Genomic DNA, 12613 nt, shown 5'->3' with positions numbered 1-12613 from the left:
GGATGTTCTTGCCATGGAAGGAGTGCAGCAAAGATTCACCAGACTGATATCTGGGGTGGCAGGAATGATGTATGAGGAGAGATTGGGTCGATTGGGCTTATACTCGCTGGAGTTTAGAAGAATTAGAGGGGATCTCATTGAAACTTATAAAATTCTAACAGGACTAGACAGACTAGATGCAGGAAGGATGTTCCCGATGGTCGGGGAGTCCAGGACCAGGGGTCACAGTCTAAGGATAAGGGGTAAGCCATTTAGGACAGAGATGAGGAGGAATTTCTTCACCCAGAGAGTGGTGAACCTGTGGAATTCTCTACCACAGAAGGCAGTAGAGGCCAATTCATTAAATATATTCAAGAAGGAGTTGGATATATTTCTTAAGGCTAAAGGGATCAAGGGATATGGAGAGAAGGCAGGGACAGGGTACTGAATTTGGATGATCAGCCATGATCTCATTGAATGGCGGAGCAGGCTCAAGGGGCCGAATGGCCTACTCCTACTCTATGTTTCTATGTTTCCCTCACTGATTGCGGCTCTTCACCAACACCGACTTTACAAAGAAAGCCCCGTGCGGCAGCCTGAAGCTCGGGCCCAGCGCACAGGCGCGGGGGAGGATGATTGACAGGGGCCCAGGGGGTGTGCTGAGCATGCGCGGTGCGGGCCGGGCGCCTGTGGAGCAGGAGAGGGCGGGGCCATGGGGCGCATGCGCGGGGTCAGCCACAACTCAGTGCGGCGGCCGGAGCGCTTTCTGGAGCGCGGGGGCTTGTGGGGATTGCAGCCGCCATTACTGTTAATCCTTTCAACCAACCTGTGCAGCAACTGGAGCCTGAAATGCAGCTTCACTGCCCCTGGGCTGGGAAAGGGGGACATGAGACAACATTCTCCCTCTTACCCCTTTCTACACTCCTTTTACAGGGTTTTAGAAGTGGAGCATTTACAGACAGGAAGCTCAAACCAAACATCACCACAAGATCTGACAGAGTTGCTCAATTCATCAGGACCTGAATATCATCGGCCTTTGCACATGGAAGGAGAGAGCAGCGATCGCAGCGCTGACAAACCGCACACGTGTTCCGTGTGTGGACTCGCCTTCAGCCGATTGCCTGCCTTGGCGAGACACGTGCTCCGTCACACCGGGGAGAAACCGGGTAAAGGTGGGGATGGTGGGAAGGGATTCAGTTCCCCGTCTACGTCAGAAGTTCATCGGCGCAGTTACCCCAAGGACAATCCGTTCACCTGCTCCGTGTGTGGGAAGGGATTTCTTTATTCATCCCACCTGCTGAGACACAAGCTTGTTCACTCTGATGAGAAACCATTTAAATGTTCTGACTGCGGGAAGAGCTTCAAATACTCCGGGCATGTGAAGGAACACCAGCATGTTCACACCGATGAGAAACCATTTAAATGTTCCGACTGCGGGAAGAGCTTCAAATACTCCAGGGATCTGAAGGAACACCAACTTGCTCACACTGATGAGAGACCATTTACATGTTCCGACTGTGGGAAGAGCTTCAAATGCTCCAGGTATCTGAAGCAACACCAGCTTGTTCACACCGATGAGAGACCATTTACATGTTCTGACTGTGGGAAGAGTTTTAAATGCTCCGGGACTCTGACCAGACACCAGCGAGTTCACACCGGGGAGAGGCCATTTCCCTGCCCCTGCTCAGTGTGTGGGAAGGGATTCACTTACACATCCCACCTGCTGAGACACCAGCTTGTTCACACTGATGAGAGAGTGTTTAAATGTTCTGTGCCAAAAGAGCTTTAAAAGCTCCAGGGTCCTGAAGCGACACCAGCTTGTTCACACTGATGAGAGAGCGTTTACATGTTCTGACTGTGGGGAGAGCTTTAAAAGCTCCAATGACCTGCTGAGACACCAGCAAGTTCACACTGTTCTGTAGCGCAGGGTCCTGTAGACAGCTGGGGTGACATGAATGTGGAATGGATGAATGTTTTATAAATTCTTGTACTGCTGTTTAATCTTTCAATCTGTTGTGCTGATGATTCCCTTGATTTGACTGTTAATGTTATTTTTGTTTTTCTCCTTATCACAGGCAATTGCCTATTAAAAGTCAACCATCACAACCAATAAAACCTGTAACATAACCAAAAAAAGTTTAAAGGAAACTTAAATGAAATTAAAATTCTATTTTCGGTGGTGATGATACACGCCAGTCCCTCCGGTACCCACCGGTCACGGAAGGCCTCGAGCGCGCCGGTGGACTGTTCATGTTATTACATTGAATGTACAGCACAGAAACAGGCCATTCGGCCCAACTGGTCCATGCCGGGGTTTATGCTCCACGCGAGCCTCCTCCGACATATCCTCCTATGTTTATCTGGCTTCTCCTTAAATACATCTATGTTGTTCACCTCAACTACTCCCTGTGGTAGTGAGTTCCCCATTCTCATCACTCTCTGGGTAAAGAAGTTTCTCCTGAATTCCCTCCTGGATTTATTAATGACTATTATATTTATAGCCCCATAAATATGATGAGATTTTGTTAAGCTGTCCAGTATGTTGTTGTACTTTGTCTTTTTCTGATGAATGAAACATTACTGAGCCCCTGTACCCGTGTTATGGGATGAAGTGCCAGACAAGTGAAGGCACAACGTCTGGGTGTGAATCTAATAATAACCTCACGGACCGTATAGGTGTGATAACCAGACGGGCTTGTGGTTATAGTCTGGTCACAGATGGACTAAATTCCCTGAATTAGCAGGAGTTCAGGAGGCGGTCAACAGATGGGTCCAAACAATCCCATTTTCTGAGCGGTAACCAAGCTTGTGCATAAGAACAGGCCACTTAAGCCGTTGTCAGTTGGAACAGACTCGAGAAGATCGCGCGCGAATCCACTGTACTTCTATTCTCCAGATTGAGGGAATTATCACCCGATCTGTGTTATGCAGCGCTCTTAATAAAGCCTGGAGAGACAGTTTGTGTTCTTGTGAGCTTGATTATCTGGTGTCCGAAACCCTGGGACTCCCGATCATTAGAGTCAACCTCAGTGTGTGGAAAGGGATTCCCTGGTGTATCCCACCCGCTGACACACCAGAGTGTCCACATTGTGACTGCGGTGGTTCGATTACACTGTTTCCGATGCCTTTAATCACATCCAGGACTGAACCATGTTAATTCAGGCAACTGGGGCTTGTTAATGTTCAGAGCCCCCCAATAACTGGGCTGGATTTAAAGATTATTCCCTGTTCTCTCAGTACTAGTGAGCAGAGTGAAGCTGATGTTATAGAATCATAGAGCACAGTGGGATGCCTTTCAGCCCATCGTGCTGCTGCTGGCTCTCTGAAAGAGCGATGCAATTAGTCCCACTGCCCTGCTCTTTCTCCACAGCCCTGCAAATTTCTGCCTTTAGTATATATCCAATTCCCTTTTGAAAGTTACTATTGAATCTGCTTCCACCTCCCATTCAGGCAGCGCATTCCAGATCATCACAATTCGCTGTGTAAAAAAAGTCTCCTCATTTCCTCTCTAGATTCTTTTGCCAATGATCTGAAACCTGTGTCCTCTCGTTACCGACCCTCCTGCCAGTGACAACAGCTTCTCCTTGTTTGCTCGATCAAAACCCCTCATAATTTTGAGCACCTCGATCACAGCTCCACTTAACCGTCTCTGCTCCAAGTTATATTGCCATTGTTTTGTGAATTGTTGCTGTGATCGAGGTGCTGGATGTCCGTGCCTGGGGAATGGGACATTCTGTCCTCGTGAGCACCGAGTGTCAGCATCCAGCAATCTCTGGTCAGGGACTGTCTTTTTAAACTGCCTCACCTGAGCTTTTTGACTCCCTGATTTCATTATTAAACATTTCAGAGTTTTTGCAGACTGACCAAGGCTGAACAGATAAATGTGAGGTATTACTTTTTGGTAGGAAGAATGGGGAGGTCACTTATCACTGGCAGGGTGCGAGTCGAGGTGGGGTAGAGGAACAAAGGGATCTCGGAGTACAAATACACAAATTACTAAAAGTTGCGACACAGGTTAGCAAGGCCATAAAAAAAAGCAAACCAAGCACTAGGGTTTATTTCTAGAGGGATAGAATTGAAAAGTAGTGAAGTTATGCTAAACCTGTATCGAACCTTGGTTAGACCACACTTGGAGTACTGCGTACAGTTCTGGTCGCCATATTATCAAAAGGATATAGAGGCACTGGAGAGGGTGCAGAGAAGATTTACAAGGATGATACCAGAAATGCGAGGGTATACATATCAGGAAAGGATGAACAGGCTGGGTCTCTTTTCTCTTGAAAACAGAAGGCTGAGGAGTGACCTAATAGAGGTCTTTAAAATTATGAAAAATGTTGAGAGTGGATACAGAGAGAATGTTTCCACTTGTGGGGAAGAGCATAACTAGAGGCCTCAATATAAGATAGTCACCAAGAAATCCAATAGGGAATTCAGAAGAAACTTCTTTACCCAGAGAGTGGTGAGAATGTGGAACTCGCTGCCACAGGGAGTGGTTGAAGCGAATAGTATCGATGTATTTAAGGGGAGGCTAGACAAGCATATGGGGGAGAAGGGAATCGAGGGTTATGCTGACAGATTTAGATGAGGAAAGACGGGAGGAGGCTCGAGTGGAGCATAAACACCGGCATGGACTGGTTGGGCCGAATGGCCTGTTTCTGTGCCGTATATCCGATGTAATCCTATGTCAAGTATCCCAGCTGGCTTAGCTCCAGGCACTTTAGCTCAGTGGGCAGCACTCTCACCTCTGAGTCAGAAGGTCGTGGGTTCAAGTCCCAGTCCAGAGACTTGAGCATAAAAATCTAGGCTGACACTCCAGTACTGAGAGAGTGCTGCACTGTCAGAGGTGCTGTCTTTCGGATGAGATGTTAAACCAAGGCCCCCGTCTGCTCTTTCAGGTGGATGTAAAAGATCCCATGGCACTACATTGAAGAAGAGCAGGGGAGTTCTCCCCGGTGTCCTGGGGCCAATATTTATCCCTCAATCAACATCACTGAAAGAGATTATCTGGTCATTGTCACATTGCTGTTTGTGGGAGCTTGCTGTGCGCCAATTGGCTGCCGTGTTTCCGACATTACATCAGTGACTACACTTCAGAAGTTCTTCGTTGGCTGTAAAGCGCTCTGGGACATCCTGAGGTTGTGAAAGGCGCTATATAAATGCAAGTCTTTCTTTCTCAGCAAGAGGGCGAGTGTCAGTGGTTGGAGGGAGGAGCTCAGTGTTGTCACTGGGTGGACACAGACAGATTGAAGCTAAAAGACAGGGAATGCTGAAGTTTGGAGTGATAACACCCAAAGTCAGGAGATGAGCCCTTTGCCTAGATAAGGGAGGTGGTTGCTAAGAGACCCACAGACCTAATAACACTGCAAACTGCTCAGGCAGCAGACTTGTTGCAACATGTGAGGTCACGAGTGAGCTGATGCTCAGACAACAGAGCCTTGGGCATTCCTGAGAGAGACAAACTGGTTCTGTAACCGGGAGAACAGGTTGAGGGAGTCACCCGACGTGGGACGGCGCGTCTGAGGTGTTAACACAGAGTCAGCTTGGGAATGGGATGATCAATGAATCATAGAATCATCGAAATTTACAGCACAGAAGGAGGCCATTCGGCCCATCTTGTCCGTGCCGGCCGACAAAGAGCTATCCACCCTAATCCCACTTTCCAGCACTTGGTCCGTAGCCTTGTAGGTTACGGCACTTCAAGTACATATCCAAGTACTTTTTAAATGTGATGAGGGTCTCTGCCTCTACCACCCTTTCAGGCAGTGAGTTCCAGACCCTCACCACCCTCTGGGTGAAAAACTTTTCTCCTCAATTCCCCTCTAAACTTCAGACCAATTACTTTAAATCTGTGCCCCCTGGTTATTGACCCTTCTGCTAAGGGAAATAGGTCCTTCCTATCCACTATATCTAGGCCCCTCATAATTTTATACACCTCAATTAGGTCTCCCCTCAGCCTCCTCTGTTCCAAAGAAAACAACCCTTGCTTATAGCTAAAATTCCCCAGCCCAGGCAACATCCTCGTAAATCTCCTCTGCACCCTCTCTAGTGCAATCACATCCTTCCTGTAATGTGGTGACCAGAACTGCATGCAGTATTCTAGCTGCAGCCTAACTAGTGTTTTATACAGTTCAAGCATAACCTCCCTGCTCTTACATTCTATGCCTCGGCTAATAAAGGCAAGTATCCCGTGTGCCTTCTTAACCACCTTATCTACCTGTCCTACTACCTTCAGGGATCTGTGGACATGCACTCCAAGGTCCCTCTGATCCTCTGCACTTCTCAGTGTCCTACCATTTATATTCTATTCCCTTGCCTTGTTAGCCCTCCCCAAATGCATTACCTCACACTTCTCCAGATTGAATTCCATTTGCCACTGTTCTGCCCACCTGACCAGTCCATTGATATCTTCCTGCAGTCTGCAGCTTTCTTCTTCATTATCAACCACACGGCCAACTTTTGCATCATCTGCAAACTTCTTAATCATTCTTCCTACATTCAAGCCCAAATCATTGATATATACCACAAAAAGCAAAGGGCCCAGTACTGAGCCCTGCGGAACCCCACTGGAAACAGCCTTCCAGTCACAAACACCCTTCGACCTTTACCCTTTGTTTCCTGCCTCTGAGCCCATTTTGGATCCAACTTGTCCCTTTGTCTTGGATCCCACGGGCTTTTACTGTCGTGACCAGTCTGTCATGTGGGACCTTATCAAAAGCCTTGCTAAAATCCACATAGACTACATCAAACACACTACCCTCATCGACCCTCCTTCTTACCTCCTCAAAAAATGCAACCAAGTTAGTCAGACATGACCTTCCCTTAACAAATCTATGCTGACTGTCCCTGATTAATCCGTGTCTTTCTAAATGAAGATTTATCCTGGCCCTCAGAATTTTTCCCAATAATTTTCCCACCACTGAGTTTGGCTGACTGGCCTGTAATTACTCAGTCTATCCCTTTCTCCCTTTTTAATCAACGGTACCACGTTAGCAGTCCTCCAGTCCTCCGGCACCACCCCTGTAGCCAGAGAGGATTGGAAAATGATGGTCAGAGCCTCTGCTATTTCCTCTCTTACTTCTCTTAACAGTCTGGGATACATTTCATCCAGGCCTGGGGATTGTGCTTGACTAATCTACTGGAATTTTTTGAGGATGTATCTGGTAAAATAGATAAGGGAGAACCAGTGGATGTGGTGTATTTGGACTTTCAGAAGGCTTTTGATAAGGTCCCACATAAGAGATTAGCGTGTAAAGTTAAGGCACATGGGATTGGGGGCAAGGTACTGACTTGGATAGTGAACTGGTTGGCAGACAGGAAGCTAAGAGTTGGAATAAACGGGTCTTTTTCCGAGTGGCAGGCAGTGACTAGTGGGGTACTGCAGGATTGGTCCTAGGACCCTAGCTATTCACAATATATATTAATGATCTAGACAAGGGAACTAGATGTAATATCTCCAAGTTTGCAGACGACACAAAGCTGGGTGGGCGTGTGTGCTGTGAGGAGGATGCTGAGAAACTCCAGTATGATTTGGACAGGTTGGTTAATGGGGCAGAAGCGTGGCAGATGCAGTATAAAGTGGATAAATGCGAGGTTATCCACTTTGGTGGCAAAAACAGGAAGGCAGATTATTATCTGAATGGCAATAGATTGGGAGAAGGGGAAGTGCAATGAGACCTGGGTGTTATTGTGCACCAGTTGCTGAAGGTAAGCATGCAGGTGCAGCAGGCGGTTAAGAAGGCAAATGGTATGTTGGCCTTCATAGTGAGAGGGTTTGAGTACAAGAACAAGGATGTCTTGCTGCAGTTGTACAGGGCCTTGGTGAGACCACATCTTGAGTATTGTGTGCAGTTTTTGTCGCCTTATCTGAGGAAGGATGTTCTTGCCATGGAGGGAGTGCAGCGAAGATTCACCAGGCTGATACCTGGGATGGCAGGAATGACGTATGAGGAGAGATTGGGTCGATTGGGCTTATACTCACTGGAGTTTAGAAGAATGAGAGGGGATCTCATTGAAACTTATAAAATTCTAACAGGACTGGACAGACTGGATGCAGGAAGGATGTTCCCGATGGCCGGGGAGTCCAGAACCAGGGGTCACAGTCTAAGGATAAGGGGTAAGCCATTTAGGACTGAGAAATTCTGAGGAATGTCTTCACCCAGAGAGTGGTGAACCTGTGGAATTCTCTACCACAGAAGGCAGTGGAGGCCAATTCATTAAATATATTCAAGAAGGAGTTGGATATATTTCTTAAGGCTAAAGGGATCAAGGGATATGGGGAGAAGGCAGGGACAGGGTACTGAATTTGGATGATCAGCCATGATGTCATTGAATGGTGGAGCAGGCTCGAGGGGCCGAATGGCCTACTCCTGCTCCTATCTTCTATGTTTCTATGAACCCTAGGACCAGGCCCCTATGGGGAATAGGTATGCAGATCGAGGCGCAAAACTAGCTGTGGAAGAAATGCAACCAGAGGATGCGTTCAAAAACGAAATAAGTATGGTCATGATAGTCAGTGGGGTACAGGAAGTGAATATAATGGAGCTACAAGAAAATACTAGTAAAGAGCAAAAGGAGAAATGGAGACAAGCTGGCGTGCAATTACAAGATGGAATTTGGAAATGGGGCCCATGTAACCAGGTGGTGGCACCGGAATGTTGTAGACAACAACTGATGGCGCTATACCATGGTGTAACACATACTGGCAGAAGTAACATGTTGCACCTACTGACACAGTACTGGTGGTGGCCAAAGATAGGTCGGGAAGTAGCGAAATATTGCCACCGCTGTATAATATGCGCAAGAATAATGTAGGAGATGTAGAGTTAGAGTAGCAAACCAACCCGGGCCCCAAGGACCCTGGGAAAACTTACAAATTGACTTTACTGGCCCCTTAGCGCAGGACCGGGGGAAGAAATATTGCCTGGTAATAATTGACCAATTTACCAGGTGGGTGGAAGCCTTTGCCACCCGAGACTGCTCTGCAAAAACAGTTGCACTAATATTGGCTACCGAGGTTATACCCCGTTGGGGAGTGCCTCTGCAAATTGACTCAGACAACGGCACTCATTTCAACGGCAAAATAATGAAAGAAATCTGTAAGCTGCTACATGTGACACAAAAATATCACATACCATATCACCCCCAGAGCTCGGGGATGGTAGAAAGAATGAATAGGACACTGAAAAACGCTGACAAAAGTCATCCAAGAAACAGGGAAGGGATGGTCGGAATTATTACCCAGCATACTAATGAGGCTGCGAGCCACCCCAGGGCGAAAGACCGGACTGACCCCCTATGAATTAATGACAGGACGAGCTATGAGACTACCAGAGGATTTGGCTGGAGGGGTGGGAGAACCAGGACCAGTACAAGATAGATTAAGGCAATACTTAGTACAACTAAATCAGGAGGTACAAGCACTAAATAAAGAAGTAAGGAACCAACAACAGATTAAAGATCTAGAAAGGCAGAATGCTGGACTTAAACCAGACGAGTTGCCCAGAATAGGTCAACAAGTAATGACGCAAGTTATCGGAAGAAAGGGAATGGGGCCCGTTGGATGGGGCCATGTACTGTATTAATGACAAGTGATACGTGTGATTGTCTACAGGAACCGATGGGTATGTGATGGAAGCAATGGACCCAGGTGAAACCATTTAACACTAAAGACCCCCATTCTACCCTCTCCTCTAGGGGAAAGAGCTCGGAAGACGACCAGACCTCTGTTTAAATTACAGATAAACATGGATCCAGTTGACCCTTTATATCAGAGGGTCCGTCTCGGGGAGAAGAAGCTCTCCCGGTTTACCCTTACACCTGAGAACTCATTTTTAATGTGGAAGCAAGTCATCCTCGGTTCCCAGGGACTGCCTAAGAAGAAAGAAGAAGATATAATTGGAGTAAGACTTCTTTACTCCTGTACTCAAATCCTCTTGTAATGAAGGCCAGCATACCATTTGCCTTCTTAACTGCCTTTCACGACCACCGGACGTCCCAAAGTGCTTTACAGCCAATGAAGTACTTTAGAAGTGTAGTCACTGTTGTAATGTGGGAAACGCGGCAGCCAATTTGCGCACAGCAAGCTCCCACAAACAGCAATGTGATAATGACCAGATAATGTTTTTTCGTCATGTTCATTGAGGGATAAATATTGGGCTCAAAACACCGGGGATAACTTCTTCGAAATAGCACCACGGGATCTTTTACATCCACCTGAGGGGGCAGACGGGGGCCTCGGTTTAACGTCTCATCCGTAGGACGGCACCTCCGACACTGCAGCGCTCCTTCATTACTGCCCCTCCGACAGTGCGGCCCTCCCACAACACTGCCCCTCCGACAGTGCGGCGCTCCCTCAGTACTGCCCCTCCGACAGTGCGGCGCTCCCTCAGTATTCCCCCTCCGACAGTGCGGCACTCCCTCAGCACTGCCCCTCCAACAGTGCGGCGCTCCCTCAGTACTGCCCCTCCGACAGTGCGGCGCTCCCTCAGTACTGCCCCTCCGACAGTGCGGCGCTCCCTCAGTATTCCTCCTCCGACAGTGCGGAGCTCCCTCAGTATTCCCCCTCCAACAGTGCGGCGCTCCCTCAGTACTGCCCCTCCGACAGTGCGGCACTCCCTCAGTACTGCCCCTCCGACAGTGCGGCGCTCCCTCAGTACTGCCCCCCGACAGTGCGGCGCTCCCTCAGTACTGCCCCTCCGACAGTGCGGCGCTCCCTCAGCACCGCACTGGAGTGTCAGCCTCGCTTTATATGCTCAAGTCCCTGGAGCGGGATTTGAACCCACAACCTTCTGACTGCTATCCACTGAGCCACAGCTGACTCGTCTTTTACACAGTTTCATCATAACTTCCTTGCTTTTGCACTCTACGCCTCCCCTAAAGCAGGGGAGTTATGATGAATTGTTAAACAGTTTTTTTTGCAGAGTGACCAAGGCCCAGCAGCGCCTATATTTCTTGAGGAGGCTGAAGGGATGTAATCTGTCACCCCCGATCCTCACTAACTTCTACCGCTGCACTATAGAGAGCATCCTGACAAACTGTATCACGGTATGGTACGGCAGCTGTAGCTCCCATGACCGGAAAGCCCTGCAGCGGGTAGTCAAAACTGCCCAACGCATTACCGGCACCCGGCTACCGACCATAGAACATATATATCAGAAACGCTGCCTACGGAGGGCACGGTCCATCATCAAAGACCCTACCCACCCCAGCCACAGTCTGTTCGCCCTTCTACCATCTGGAAGACGCTACAGCTGCATTCGCACCCGTACGACCAGATTTAGGAACAGCTTCTTTCCCAGGGCTGTCATCCTACTGAATTCCACAAATAAACACTAAAGCCTGCACATCTGCCGATGCACTTTATTATGGTCATATTTATGCTAATATATATGTACAAATGTATGTTGAAATGTTTAAGTGTCCTAATCCAAATTGTACACTCTCGGGAGCCGCAAGCCTACATTTCGTTGTACTGCACTTGTGCACTAACAATGACAATAAAAGTTGATTTGATTTGATTTGATTTGATTGGGATGTCTGCAGGAAACAATTTTGCATTTGAAAGAAGGTTGTATTGTGAAGCTTGTGCCCCTTTGCCAGGCCCGCTGCCTGCGGCCCCTCTCCCAGATTCCAGCCCCAGCTCTGTGCTGACTGAGCTGCTCTCACCTGGGGACAGCGCGTCACAATCGGCCCCAGCGCACCTGAGCTGGAGAGGAGGCCCCGCCCCCTTGCCGCGCCGCCATTGGTTGGAGGACCAGGCCGCCCAGTTCAGTCCTCCCAGCTCAGCCCTCGTCCTATTGGTCAGCGCTCCCGTCAGTCAGAATCACATTGTTCCGGCTCACTCCGCGCAGGTCAATCCGCTCCGTTCGGTGTCCGCGGAGGTCCCGCCCGCCCGACTCTCAGGTTTGGTTTTTCTCGTCTTTTTCTTTATAATCTCGCTCTCCGCTCCCCCCTCACCTCGATTTAAATCGATTCCCCAACACTTTACTTTACCCCGGCCGCTGATTCCGCCTCTTCACCGGGCCAGGCCTTCCGTCTGCTCCCCGGAGGCCCCGCGCAGGCGCACTGGCAGCCTCGTGTTGCGCCTGCCCGCGCTGTGATTGGTGCAGGGGAAGGCAAGTGGGCGTGTCCGGGCCCCGGGCCCACGTGGGTGAGACAAAGGCTGGCTGGAGCCCATGTGCTGCCCGCCTCGCACCGTTGGGAAGCTTTTCAAATATTTTTTTTGCGAAACAAATTGAAAACACTCATTAATTCCCCCAACCTCCTCCCCTCTAAAGTGCGATTATTATTATTTTTGTTTTTCCTCATTTGTGTGGGGTGTCTTTTTTTTACCTTGCGGTGGCGTGCGCCGATCCAACCGACCCCTGGGCGTTGCGTGCTGGCGTCAGCACGTAATCGGAGGGGGGGTGATCGACGCGAGGCGCCCGCCAGTCAGGAGCGTGGAAAACGCTGGGAGGACCGGGCGGGCTGACGGTCCTCCAAGCAATGGCGGCGCGGGAGGGAGGGGGGCGGGACCTCGGTGGGCTGCAGGCCGCTTTCCTGCTTTCATTGTCTGCAGGAGCTGTTAAAGGGAAGGGGAGGAGGGGGTGGAAAAACCCAGCTTGTGAGTGTTTATTCCTTTACATTACCTTTATTG

The 12613-nt window shown here is 49.0% G+C and overlaps 1 protein-coding gene across 1 annotated transcript in view; it reads left to right on the top strand.

The window, feature by feature from the left end:
• Window positions 1–929: 929 nt before the first annotated feature.
• Window positions 930–12613, top strand: part of LOC147084155 (uncharacterized) — a 29214-nt gene continuing 17530 nt past the window's right edge. The window contains exon 1 of the mRNA XM_085979838.1: window positions 930–1765. Coding sequence (XP_085835964.1) covers window positions 1022–1765 — 744 coding nt within the window. The 5' untranslated portion in view covers window positions 930–1021. The remainder of the gene's footprint in view (window positions 1766–12613) is intronic.

The sequence above is a fragment of the Somniosus microcephalus genome, unplaced genomic scaffold (genome assembly GCF_052327205.1).
Source record: "Somniosus microcephalus isolate GS21.2 unplaced genomic scaffold, FLI_Smic_1.0 scaffold1, whole genome shotgun sequence".
In the NCBI taxonomy this organism is placed as follows: domain Eukaryota; kingdom Metazoa; phylum Chordata; class Chondrichthyes; order Squaliformes; family Somniosidae; genus Somniosus; species Somniosus microcephalus.
This window is presented reverse-complemented; position numbering and strand designations above follow the sequence as displayed.